We start from the raw sequence: 12,930 nt of genomic DNA, 5'->3' as shown, positions 1-12,930 counted from the left end.
TAAAAACAACTTTGCAAGGATTAACTTTTGCATTGGAGGGAAAAGCGATAAAGACTTTCCAAAATTTTCGTGGGGTCATACTTCTGAGATTACCGCAAAAAACTGGACATTATTTTTTCCCTTCAGAGCAAAGGCAATGTAGTAAAGTGATAATTGATGGATTGGGGATAAGCATTGAAATTCATTTCTGTATTTCTTTTCTGTTTTACTAAGACTGGAAATTATGCTTTGCTATACCTTCAAGGCAAATTAAAAAAACACTAACATTCAAGTAATAATCTCTCATGCATTTTATATTTTAAAATAACATTATTTCACAATAATTCATGTAAATAAAGTAGGCCTCTAGGCAAACCAGAATCACTATCAATAGTAGACATAGCATTAAACAGATCTTTGGTAGAAACCCAAGCTGGTGGAGTGTCTGGCCACACATCCATAACTAAGAACATGTCTTTTTTTTCATGGTAAGCAGCTAAAGGACTGAAATGACCAGTCAAACCTTTGTATCCAAGTTTACTCATGTCGTAATTGATAATTAAGCCTGTCACAATGCGACCAATAAAATCTTTTGCGAATTCTCGGAATTCGTCTTCGGATTTAAAAAGAAAAACTGTGCTGTCCTTATCTATGTTTTGGAGGAATAATTTTCTTTTGCTTTCCTCAATTTCCAACTGTTTTTTGTAGGCATAATATGTGCTTCCTCCAAGTCCAAGATGCAAAGCAACATCAGAAAGTTGGGGAAGAGTTAAACCAGTGCTGTCTAGATTATTCGGTACCATTATATCTTTCTTTAATTTCATAATACGAGCAATATCATTTTCATCAACATTAATAGTTTCGCCAGCTTGTACCCTTTCAAATAACTTATCTTGTTCTGACTTGTCTGTTAGTGTCATAAGTTTTATGCGGTAAGCAATATTTATAGAATTAATCAATAAAGACAATGATGCAAGACCACAATACTTGCGATTTACTTGGTTCTTAAATCGGTTAATCATAAGATCGTTTATTACGCTTGCCTCATCCTGCATCTGTCTACCAACTAGGGTATGAAGGCCAATCATTCCACCAGGTAATTGCTGTGGAGCATATTGAACAGCCATTATTCTACAAGACAAAAAAAGAATTGGTAAATAAATAAAAAGGTAAAACAAGTAGAAAATAGCCAGCTAGCTTTATCATTGGCTGACTATTATTAGTTTTTATTATATAATATAGAAACATTACTTTATAGCTAGCTCGTAAATGAAATTTTGTGGTGCTATCTATATCTCTTTCTTATTTGACTTTGGCTTGCCAGCAAACATTGAACATAAACATTCGGCCCGCAATTTACAACAACGGCCCGATATTGGACTTTAAACCTGAGGAAAGTTTTTTTAATATTTTGCATTTTCGTCGTACGATATTATTCTTACGCTATACTTTACCCTACAACAAACTTGTGTAGCTAATTGTACATAGTTTTCTGTCATACTGGTCTCGGTGCTTTCAGAAGTTTTTTTCCTGGAACACCTGGAAAATTTATGATTGCGTAATCAAAAAATTACAGAATGTGGTTTATAGACGGGGGTTAAATATATTGTATGTTTGTTAAGTTGAGAACATTGCCATGATGCTTCAAAGCATTTTTTAAATTTTGACTATTTTGATTTTTTTAAATATATTGATTATTAACAATAATGTCTATACTCAGGCTTTCTATCAAGTAAAGATGTCGATGAAATTGTACTTCCTCCCGAATATCTAAAAAAACACCTGCGGGTTGATCCGAAACAAAACGGTTACGACGAAGGAGAAGAGAATGTAAACATTTCGGGGAAAAAGTAAAATAAACTTCTGCTTCTTGTACTGTTTATTTATACTTTAGCCCCTGTGATGGTATTTTATGGTGTGATTGTTTTGTTGGACCTTAGAATTAGGTATAGCTTAACAACATGCTTACACTACACCTTGTTTCAGTATGTAAAAAAATTCCTAATATTATAGAGTAAATTCAGACAGCACAAACAATAAAAGAGATAAGCCGTTCAAAAAGACCATGGAGTTGCAAATTGTAATGACCCTTCTTGTTTCTTCGAAATTTGCAAAAATTGTTAGCTATATATTTTGTTTTGTTCACCATATATTATTGTGAAATATAGTTATAATTAATTGTAATTTTGTGTTCTAGCTATAAATACAGCAATGACTATATAAGAATAGATTTATATATATAATGAAGAACACAACAGACCATACCTTACCGGAAGATAATGGTGACAAAGAGAAAATAAATCAACATGTAGAGCGTTCATCTAATGAAATTCAGAATAACAATTTAATTGAAGGTTGTATGAATACTTCAAATAATGGATGCATAGAAAGGATTGAGGACAGAAGATATTCCTTAAGTAACTTAGGTAAAGAAAAAGACCATTTAATTGAACATGAGTTGTCAAAAAGAGCCTTCTCGGAAAATGATGTTTCATTTAAAGATCCTATTAAAAAAATTTCGTTAATAAAAAATAAAATTGAAGATAAGATCATTTCCAGTGGGAAGATATGCAAAGAATGTTTTGTTCATAGCATTCAATCACAACTTAGTATGCTTGGAATTGTTTCTGCATCAAATAGAAATAGTGATGTTCTTGAAGATGCTGAAATAGCAAATGACATGACAGAATGCAATAGCCTGCTGGAAGCAACTAATAATGAGGGTGAATGCTCAAAAGAAAATAATCATGAAGGCCTTCTTAAAAGTTTACATCGCAGAACTGTAAGTATATTGGTATAGTAAAGAAATGCATAGCCTAAAACCTATAGTTTTAAGATTTCCTTTTTAGAGTCTTTTCTAGTTCTATTTCATACATAATTTGCATGAGTATATATAATGTTTTTATTGTAACACAGTAGTACAGTAGTTGAAAGGCATTATGTCCTTTATCAACAGTCTCAGTTAAATTCATCCTACATTTCTGTCATTAACATAGTAAGGGTTCTCCAGACTTATATATGAAGTCACTGACTGATGAATTTCCTTCTATATAGCAAAAGAAAAAGTTATATATGTTATTATGATAGAAATTATCAAAAAAGTATGCGCGGGGACAAAAATTAGTAAATTTATACAAACATAAAAACTTATTAGAACAAATTTCAGGAGTGCAAAACTAAATTTTGCAATAATTAAATTTTGCAAATGATGAATGCGTCAGTGGCAGAATTCGGGAAATTTCATTCTTAGGAAAATTTATTCCATTAGGGTGATGAAACTATTCTATCCCATTTTTCAACGCTGGCCTAACTATAATTACTTAGCTGTACCTTTTGTAAATGGGACGCTATGTTGAAGTTGGGTCAGAGAATTAAAAGATTGAAAGGTGCAACTGTCAATGCCTGCCTACACAGCATTTAAAGATTTGAATGAAAAAACTGTAGCATTATAGAGTATGAACCACTAATCCAAACTATCAACGCTTGTTCTTATACAAGTTTTTGACTGAGGAGTTCTGGTGTTTTTAGATGGTCCATGAAAAGTGTTGATAGTTGGGACAAAGCGTTGACAAACCAGGGGCTGATCCAGAAATTTATTTTGGGTGCCGATAGCAAAAATACATGGCTTTAGCATATGCATCGTCTTCTTTTTTAGTATAGAAAATAGTTTCTTTATAAAAATATATCTTCTCTGTGATTAAAGATATATATAAATACTAGCCGAATTCCCGTGGAAGAATCCACTGAATCTCTTATTGAGTCCTTATGAGGGGTGCCAAATAAAAACATAGAACTCAGTAATTTGAATTTTCAAAACTCACATTTCAACCTCGATCCCGGGCTCTTTGTCTCTTTTATAACAGGATGGCAAAAAGAGAAAAAAGCCCTGGGATCGAGGTTGCTCACAATCTGCATTATTTTATGTTTATAACCGCTGAAACAAAACGTCTAAAAATATAAGCATGTGCAACAAAAAAATAATAAAAAAAATTATGAAATAAAAATGGAACATGTCCAAAAAAATCAAAGACGTCTAACAACCGTTACGTAAAAAGCGAAGTACGCAGAAACTATATACTTGCTTTGCCATTCAAGAAATATACCAGGGGAAAAAAGGATACTAAGCATTAAAAAATATCCAACATTTTTTAAAGTCATACAAAATCAGCTGTTTAGTGTATTGCAAACGGCAATCCTTCTAAAGTTATACTCAAAATATAAGAAATTAATAGTTGAAAACACATAAAAGAGAAATATAAAACTTGAATCATTTGGTATGTTGTATATCTACCGAAATATTTCAATCCAAAATATTATAAGAACAGACCCAAACTTGAAAATCACGCATAAAATTAAAGAAGATAACAATGCAGCGTTTTCGAATTTAAGAATCGAATATATTTCAAACGGCAACGTAACAGATGTAAACATTGATTTAACTTTAGGTTTTAGGTTTAGGTTTAGGTTTTTTATAACGACAGAAGAAAAGTAGAAAGTAGAATACTTCTTTTCAACTGGAAGTTGTCTGAAAGCACTCTAGGCCACTTGGCATTGATCCCTTGTTAAAGCATTATTTAGCAATAACCAATATAGAAATTGGTTGATAAACGATTAATGAAAAAATGGTATTTGCCATTTTGAACCTTTTTTTGTGTGTGAAAAAGCATCTTGATTCGTAAATTTCAAATCCAGACCTGCTGATTCAAACCCTGTATATCATTATCAGTCAAGATATACTTTATAAGAGCTAGCATAAAGTATGTGCAATACGTTAAACACTCCATAATTAGAACCTAAACTTAAAGTAATGTTATCATAATAGTTGTATCATAACTCAAATTTTAAGTCTGTAACTCAAAAACATTTTAGCAACAGTTATGTTTCTTAAACGAACAACCAACGATTGATTTATTTATACTAACAATGTTTCGACATCTTTCTTGTCATCTTCAGGTTTAAATCTAAAATATATTAAAATCAGTTTATAAACAGCAAAGAAAATTTGTATCATACACATTACACAACTAATGTTCACACTAACTGATATCTAGCAATCAATAAAATATATGATAAACTAGAATTATCTTCAGAGAATGATACTAGAATTTAATCACTAGAGCGTGACTCTTAAATTATCTTTGGTGTTTAATGGCGGCTTTTGATCATTTTTAAACAAGGGTTCTTAAAGAAATAATGTTTACCTTGTCATTACAATATGCTCATGAAAAGAGTAGAAATGAGAAATAGAAAAAAACTATTAAAAATATATACAGTAGACTTTCTATAATTCGACTTCATATTATTCAAACATCTCCTTAATTTGAATTCTTCGGCACCATGAAAATTTTGTAAGAAACTGTAATCTCATTCAAGTCACTTCCTATTATTTGAGTCTTTATAATTCGAACATCTCCATTTTTCGAACAATTTCTTCTGTCCCTTGCGGGTTTTTTCTCTGTTTTTGAAAATCGTCAAAAAGTTAATTGTGCATACTAAATAGAATGTTCTTTTCATCAGAGATTCTGTTTATTTAATTTGAGGCTCTATGAAATACTTTGCTAATTATTTTTCTTTGTTAGTGGCATAGGTGGTTAGGGGTTAGGTGCAGCAGAATGTATTTTCATTTGTTTATAATCAACCCCTTTTCAAACTTGAGTCCTAAATAATAGGTCTGTATAGAAAGTGGCTTGCCAGAAATTGGAACTAACATGTATTTGAACAATTTGTAAATCCTCTATTTAATGTCCACTTATTAACCTCCCCTAAAGTTAGAAAATATCCAGGCTGAACCCAAAAAGTTTTTTCGTGTAATAAAAAATGTGTACTGCATGGTCTTTAATGATTTGAAAAAGCCTGACAAGAAATTATTAATTATTTTTTTAGTTATCAGAAATAGATTGGCATGAGCTGACAAGGTTTGCACAAGGGGAATTCTTTGAACCAGAATCTTCAACAGCTAAAGAAATAGTAAGCTTGTATTTTTTATTATAGTTCAATTAATGAAGGCAACGATACACAAGATGATTTCTTTTTATTTAGTTCCTGAAAATCTCTATACGTTTCTATCGAGTTTCTATCTTTTGAGAAGTTCCCCAGTTGTGAAACAAAAACAAAGATTTTAATATATTGGAGAGATTTCAATTAATTTCAACTTTTAGCCAATCGAAACAATTCATTTATTACATACAGTGTGCAAGTGAGTTTTTTAAATAAAATTATAAAACATAAAGACAACTAGGTTTTCAAAACCAGAGCCGAATAAATTTTTATATAAAGGTAAAAAAATGAACTAAAATGATTGGACTGATTCATGTAGAAAAGAGCTGATGGCAAAAGGCTATTGTATATCAGAAATGTTTCTAGTTTTTTAAACTATTTTTTGTCTTAATTTTTTTTTCTTCATATTATTGTTGAAAAAAGTTAGTTCTTGTGTATCAACTTTCTGCATGCACATCATGTGTATCACATTTCTTTAAGCAGTTGCTCTCTTTATGTGCACCATTGATGTTCTGCTATAAAACAAATTAATTGACTCGTATTGCCAACCTAAGAGTTCAATCCTGTGGTCCAACACATTCATATTTTGTTAATACTCCTAAGTTTTACTGAAAAATTATAAATTTTTTCAAAAGTGAAATTTTGGTTTATTAATTTAAAAATTGTGAAAATAAAACCGCAAAATACGGATTTTTGGTATATTATTGTGTGTCATGTAAAAATGTTTCATGTAAAAATGATACGCAAAAAATGAAAAAACAACAATAACAGAATAACACAGCATTTGTTGTTTTCAGCCCCTTTTTTTAATTTTACGAAAATGAAAACCGCAAAGGATTCCTCCTTCATGATTCATCCTCCTTCAATTTTAACTGCAAAAAATCATTTTTTTAAAAAAACTTGAAAATAAGTCTATTTGGTTTAAAAGCATAGAAGACATGCTCGGGACAATTCTTGTAGATTTTTTCTTGTTTTTGTGTCCTAAAGATCACTGCATTAAAAATTGTATTTTTTTACGTCGTTGACAATTTATGATGTAAAAAGATGTTGCATATCTTGCGACAGTTTCTTTGTAACACAACATCTAAATTTGCCTAAATATTTCTACTTACTACTTTTAGCGGCGTGTGATGGAAGAAGGTAAAGATGAGCTTTCCAGCGCTTTCAAACTTATGCAGAACATGGATTTTGATTTTGTTGTTGAAGAAGCAGAAAAATGTGTTCAGTGTGTTATAAACACTGGTTGGCGTGTTGTATCACATTGGGAATTACCACAGTGGCTAAGGGATAATGATTTCTTGTGGCACATGCACCGACCACAACTCCCATCAATGAAGGAATGTTTTTGCAGTATGTTTAGGTATGGTAGAATATAAACGATAGATCTGCAAAGAAATGTTTGTATACTTTTTTATGAGAAACCTGTTTATAAGGCGCTAAGTACTAAAAGCTCTGAAATTTCAAGAAACTACCACAGCTATTTGTTTACGAAAAACGTTAAGAACGTTTTTAAGGTGCTTAAATTTAGGCACTGCCTTGATATCGCATTGTCTGCTTGACATAAGTGTTGAATTGATGTGTTTGTTAGAATACACACATAGTTTTTAACTACAAAAGAACACGAACGGCATATATGTTAAACATTTGGGACAATTGCCCCTTTTTTCTTAAGAAACAACATTTTAGTACTAAAATCAGGAATCTACTAGGCCTTGTTTAAGGCACTAAAAACCTTCCAAAATATTGGATAAGAAATCAGTAGATTATAAAGAAATGTTGTGAACATAAGGAGGAGTGCATACTTTTATATTTTGTTACTTCTATTTAGAATCCACACCGAAACAGGGAATATTTGGACTCATTTTGTCGGTCTTATTTTGGTTGTCGTTGCAATGTTGTTTTTGTACTTACGACCCAGTACAGATTTGGGTGATTTCCCCAAAGGCTGGGAAGAATATCTTGTCTTCACTGCTTTTTTTATTGGCGCCATCACTTGTTTGATGTTCTCGTGGTTGTATCATACTTGCTCATGCCATTCGAAGAAGACTTCGAAATTATTTAGCAAGTAAGAAATGACAGGGTTTTTTAGCTAAATATTCTTCAACTTGATTTTAAAGTGTCAGATTGTTCAGAATGTTCCACAACTACGGAGGGGTTTGGGCCGCAACACCAAATTTTGGCAAATTTAATTGACCATTTCGATTTATAACCACGCCCCTCACTACTAATTTTCGTACAGAATCCTTCCCTCATATCCCACTTCAAAGACAAGGCAGTCAAAATAAATCAAAAGCATTGTGTTTGAAGGAGATCTATTGTTACTGAAATATTACCCCCTCTCATCTATGATTACCCCCCCCCCCCCTGTTGCAGAACTAAAGATGTATTAACACCCTCCCTAATTATCGATTTGAAGAACATCTCCAACCTCTCCCCTGTTCAATAAGTTCTACAATTATATTACCGCTGCAAAACACATTTAATGTAATACTTTCTTTTGGTAATTGTTACAGTCTTTAGTGATTTAAACCTTTGTTTTGTTACAGTTTTTATTGAACTTGTATATAAGAAACATGATATAATTTTAGACTGGATTACACCGGCATCTCTTGTATGATTATGGGATCTTTTGTGCCTTGTATATATTATGGCTTTTACTGTCAATTCTACGAGAAACTTATTTATTCTGTTTGTGTTACCGTTCTTGGCGTTGCTAGTATCATTGTTGCATTGTGGGATAAATTTGCCACTCCAGCATTCCGTCCAATTCGAGCAGGTAAGGTGTATAAGAGAACATATTAAAATATTTTATCGAGGAGACGTTTGTCGAAAAATGAGACGCGAAAGTTTATGCCCTTAAAGTAGATATTCAGCTTGTTTATGTTGTGCTGTTAATCTCACCATAGGTGTGTTTTTGGCTCTGGGTTGTTCTGGTATAGTTCCTGTCATACATATGTTAACTCTGTATGGTGTCCATCAAGGTGCAGAACAGGGCGCTGTCGGGTGGCTTGCTTTAATGGGTGTTTGTTATATCATTGGGGCGGTGTTGTACGCCATGCGTGTTCCAGAAAGATTTTTCCCGGGAAAATGCAATCTTATGGTACGTATTAGAGTCTATTAACGCCCTGTTTTTATGTTCCTTCTCTGGGCGACTTTTAATTTAAAAAGTATACGGTCAAATTAATGTTTTGATTTTACTAATTTTTCTGATGGCAAAACATCGAGAAAAGAATATTTGACCATCTAGTCCAACGGTTTTCGAAGCGCTTGTGGCAAATATAAAATAATTAAAATATGTGTATAAAATTATTGTCTAAAGAATTAAAATTTGAGACACGAGAACATTTATTTACTTATTTATTAATTTCACCTTAATTTTGTATTTCGCGTACTTTTGCGAACCACTCCTAACGCAGATCAAGTTTCATTTGCAGATAGACAGGAAACCCTACTCTGACTCGAGGAAGAAGCATAGCGAGAGGAGGCTTACCTGGCTAACATGATGATGACAGTTTTGATGGTAAACTGTTAGTTGTTCTTTTACTTTTTTAGTTTCAAAGCCATCAGATATTTCACGTACTTGTTGTTCTTGCTGCGTTTATTCATTTGCACGGTTGCTGTGAAATGGCTTCGTATCGAATGCGTGCTGGTAGAAACTGCTCCGCCATCATTCCAGCCGCTCAAACCTTTCACAATTCAACGATCAATTCAAGCTTTTAAAAGCACCTTCCATAAAAACAATCGAAGTACCAACTAAAAATGGTGGGCAGTCGCCATTGAAATGACTTATTTTTATACAATTTAAAGATGCCTTTTTTGTTTACGCCGAGTTTCACATAGTCGGCAACGCAACCTACATTTTATGGACTGTACACGAGGTTGACTAAAAGAGTTACTAAAGAAGCCTTTTAAAGTTTTGTTGTGTTTATTTATTTATTTTTTGATACTCAGATTTTTATCAGTTGTATGGTCTGGGAACTGGTTTATCTCGTATAAATTTGCACAACTTTTTATATGCGAATTTCTGGTTGGTTTATTATGTGTAGTTAGCTACTATTTTACAACTAGAACCCAATCCACTAAGTATATTTAGTATTACCAAGCCTTTTCTTCAACATATAAAAAAAATTCTACGTTGCGGGTAGCACTAAAGATTACCCCATTAGATTCGGCAGATGACCAAAATGACAGATCTTTATTCAGTTTTGTTGTGTTCTATATTCCGTCGTTCTATGAAATACACACAAGAATTGCGATGAAATATTTTTGTATTATGATTTACTAATGAAAATATAAATAAGCACGAGCATGTACAGTTTTCTTTATACAGACTCAACAATCGAATATATATATATAATTCGAGAAGGAAGTACAATACGAAGCTAAATATGTTTTTGAGGAGAAAGAAATATTTTTTCAACTTCGAAAACACTATTTCCTTTATTCTGACACCGTATTAACAAAATTTCAAAGGTAGCATTTTTAGGCCTCCTTAGTAACTACATAGGACAACACATTTGTCGGCTTTGTTTAATTTTGTTAACTTTGTTTATACCCCGTGGCTAACAAACTTAAAAAGTTCTGGAAACTGTTTTAGTAGTAAATATTCAGAAGAAGTACGATATTTTTCACGATTTTAGAATTCTTTAAATTTTTATAGAAGATACACATCATCTATCGTCAAAATTCTCATTCTCAAAAACACAAAAAATTAGCTTTTTCCATAGTTCCTGTAATTCAACATAAGGGGTTTTGGTCTAGAAAAATTTGGTTTAAAAAAATAGATCAGTAATAATAATGATTGCCCTGGACAGGACATTCGTGTAACCTCCACGGTATATAACAAGTGTGTACCGTAAATGCTCTATAAAAGTTGACGCCCTCTTTAATAAACGCTTCCATTTGATAGCAAAAGGGGTGTTACTTAATTTTTTAACTAAACCAGGGAAATTAAATTAAAAGTCGTAAATAGATCATCGACGAATGGATGGATGAATAAGGAACAAACATTGGATTGGCGTAACAAATTAATTGGAACCTTTTTTTGGAAAGCTAGTATGGGATACTAAAAGAATACGTAAAGAAAAGTTTGAATCACATAAAGGTGGAAATCTCGGGTCGCTGCACTAAATACAAACAAGCTCCATATGTATATTGGAACAAGCCGTTTAAAGGCTCCTTCATGGAGTATGAAATTACCCCAAAATAAAATTAACTAAAAAGCAATTCATCAAGTCATTAAGGGTTGTGCTCAATCTCCACCCTGCTGTATTAAGAAAAAGCTTACATAAGGTCAAGCATGTCTGTAAGCGGACTGTGATCTATACGGGGATTTTAACCCACTGACTATGATGTTGAGAATGCAGCCTTCAACTTTTTTGGATGAAGATTCTGTTGATTAATGTCACGGGAAAACATATTTTGAAATATATTTACGACGGCGAGACGAACATTTTATAGTATCGCTGACCTGATTTCAGAAAGGATACAAGATCCCCTTGGGACGAGGTTGAAAGTGGAGATTTTAAATAAACGCCATCCTCCAAAAAACACCGCCTTAATTCTTGTCCCTAGAGCTCTTTTAGATGAAACCTCAAAAGTAGTTTTTCGCATTTTGGAAACGAGTTTGCATTTTCGGTATTTCGTCAACAAGGCATGAATTAGACATGCAAATTCCGTATGCAATTGCCCAAAGTCTACATTTCAACTCATATCCAGTAAGACCTACATTAGGCAAATGGAAATTGCAGGTTATCTTGCATTTTAATTTTTTTACTGATTTTAGAAAATTATATTATATATCATCATTATTATAGAACATAAATATTATTAGAGAACAAAAAGCTCTAATCAACATATTTACATCATGAAAAAATCAGCTTTTTCTTGCCTTACACAATTAAAATTGGACATTTTAGTACAACCGAAGGAGCAAAACTAGATTTTCACCCCGACCGTAAAACGTTACATATTTAGTTAGTATTTACGGACACACGGAACATAATATTCACACACCCTCCGCGTCAATATAGAAAACCGAAATAGTTTTGGGAAAAACCTTATGTGTTCACCGTTCCTGTGATCCGATTTGTAAGCTGAGTAAAATGTATTTCAAGACACATCTATGATAGCTGAGCAACCGTCATTTAAAGGTATTTTGTCCTTTGATGATAACTAGACAAGATATCCTGAGAAGGAGGATGTGTTCAGGCTGTTTGATAAGAATCAATCTTGCTTCCGGGACTTCGAAAATTGTTGAATTAAATAAAAGGATGATCCTTAAAGAAAAAAAAATAATATAAAGTGAATAAAAAACAGTTAAAAAAACAGAGGAAAATTAAAATTCATTCACATTTATTGGCATCATGAATTCATCAACGAGAAAATGCGGTGTACATTACCAATCGCAAAGAAATTTTTTTTTAATAAAGTTTGTTTTCTTGTAAAAACAAACTTATTTATCAAGAATAACTTATAGCAGGTTAAAATAAAAGGAGATCAATTTGCAAATTTTTCCGCACTTTGTAAGCATGCGTATAAAATCAATTGTTTTAAACCACCTTAAAAACATCGAATTGATGCGATTAGGATCATGCGCATAAGGTTTATTCACGTAAAATTGCGTTAAGGTTGATCTCAATTGAGCGAATTTTGGTCGCTTGGGCTCTAGTGATTGGGATGTGAGGCTGCGCATAAGGTTTGCTTACGAGATCGTCAAAGAAGTTCAAAAAGTTTGAACTTTTTAATGATCGGTGGCGATTTTTGACGTTACGAGCCAATCAGAATTAAAATTATAAACATTAAGCTCAAAGAAATGAGTAAAAACATTTGTCAAATTGAATAGTTGCCTGTCCACACTCGGATCGCTAGAGCGACTAAAATTCGCATAATCCTTAAATTTATTTTTTGTAATCTACATTAGTGGAACTTACCTGCGAAATATCCAATCATATT

General features: G+C 32.4%; 2 protein-coding genes across 2 annotated transcripts; one reads left to right on the top strand and one right to left on the bottom strand.

Annotated features, from left to right (window-relative positions):
• Positions 1-266: 266 nt before the first annotated feature.
• Positions 267-1,494, bottom strand: LOC130662281 (glutathione gamma-glutamylcysteinyltransferase-like). The gene is made up of 2 exons (XM_057461102.1): positions 1,231-1,494; positions 267-1,110 (listed from the first exon to the last, which is right to left on the bottom strand). Exon 2 carries the CDS (start codon positions 1,104-1,106, stop codon positions 315-317), a length of 792 nt encoding a protein of 263 aa, XP_057317085.1. The 5' UTR covers positions 1,107-1,110; positions 1,231-1,494; the 3' UTR covers positions 267-314.
• A 657-nt stretch (positions 1,495-2,151) lies between these two features.
• LOC130662280 (adiponectin receptor protein 1-like) lies at positions 2,152-10,282 on the top strand. Its single transcript, XM_057461101.1, has 7 exons — positions 2,152-2,761; positions 5,863-5,946; positions 7,098-7,336; positions 7,805-8,041; positions 8,565-8,752; positions 8,883-9,076; positions 9,529-10,282. Exons 1-7 carry the CDS (start codon positions 2,222-2,224, stop codon positions 9,694-9,696), a joined length of 1,650 nt encoding a protein of 549 aa, XP_057317084.1. The 5' UTR covers positions 2,152-2,221; the 3' UTR covers positions 9,697-10,282.
• The last annotated feature ends 2,648 nt before the right edge of the window (positions 10,283-12,930 follow it).

The sequence above is a fragment of the Hydractinia symbiolongicarpus genome, chromosome 10 (genome assembly GCF_029227915.1).
Source record: "Hydractinia symbiolongicarpus strain clone_291-10 chromosome 10, HSymV2.1, whole genome shotgun sequence".
In the NCBI taxonomy this organism is placed as follows: Eukaryota; Metazoa; Cnidaria; class Hydrozoa; order Anthoathecata; family Hydractiniidae; genus Hydractinia; species Hydractinia symbiolongicarpus.
Note: the sequence above shows the minus strand (reverse complement) of the source record. Positions and strands in the feature narration are given on the sequence as shown.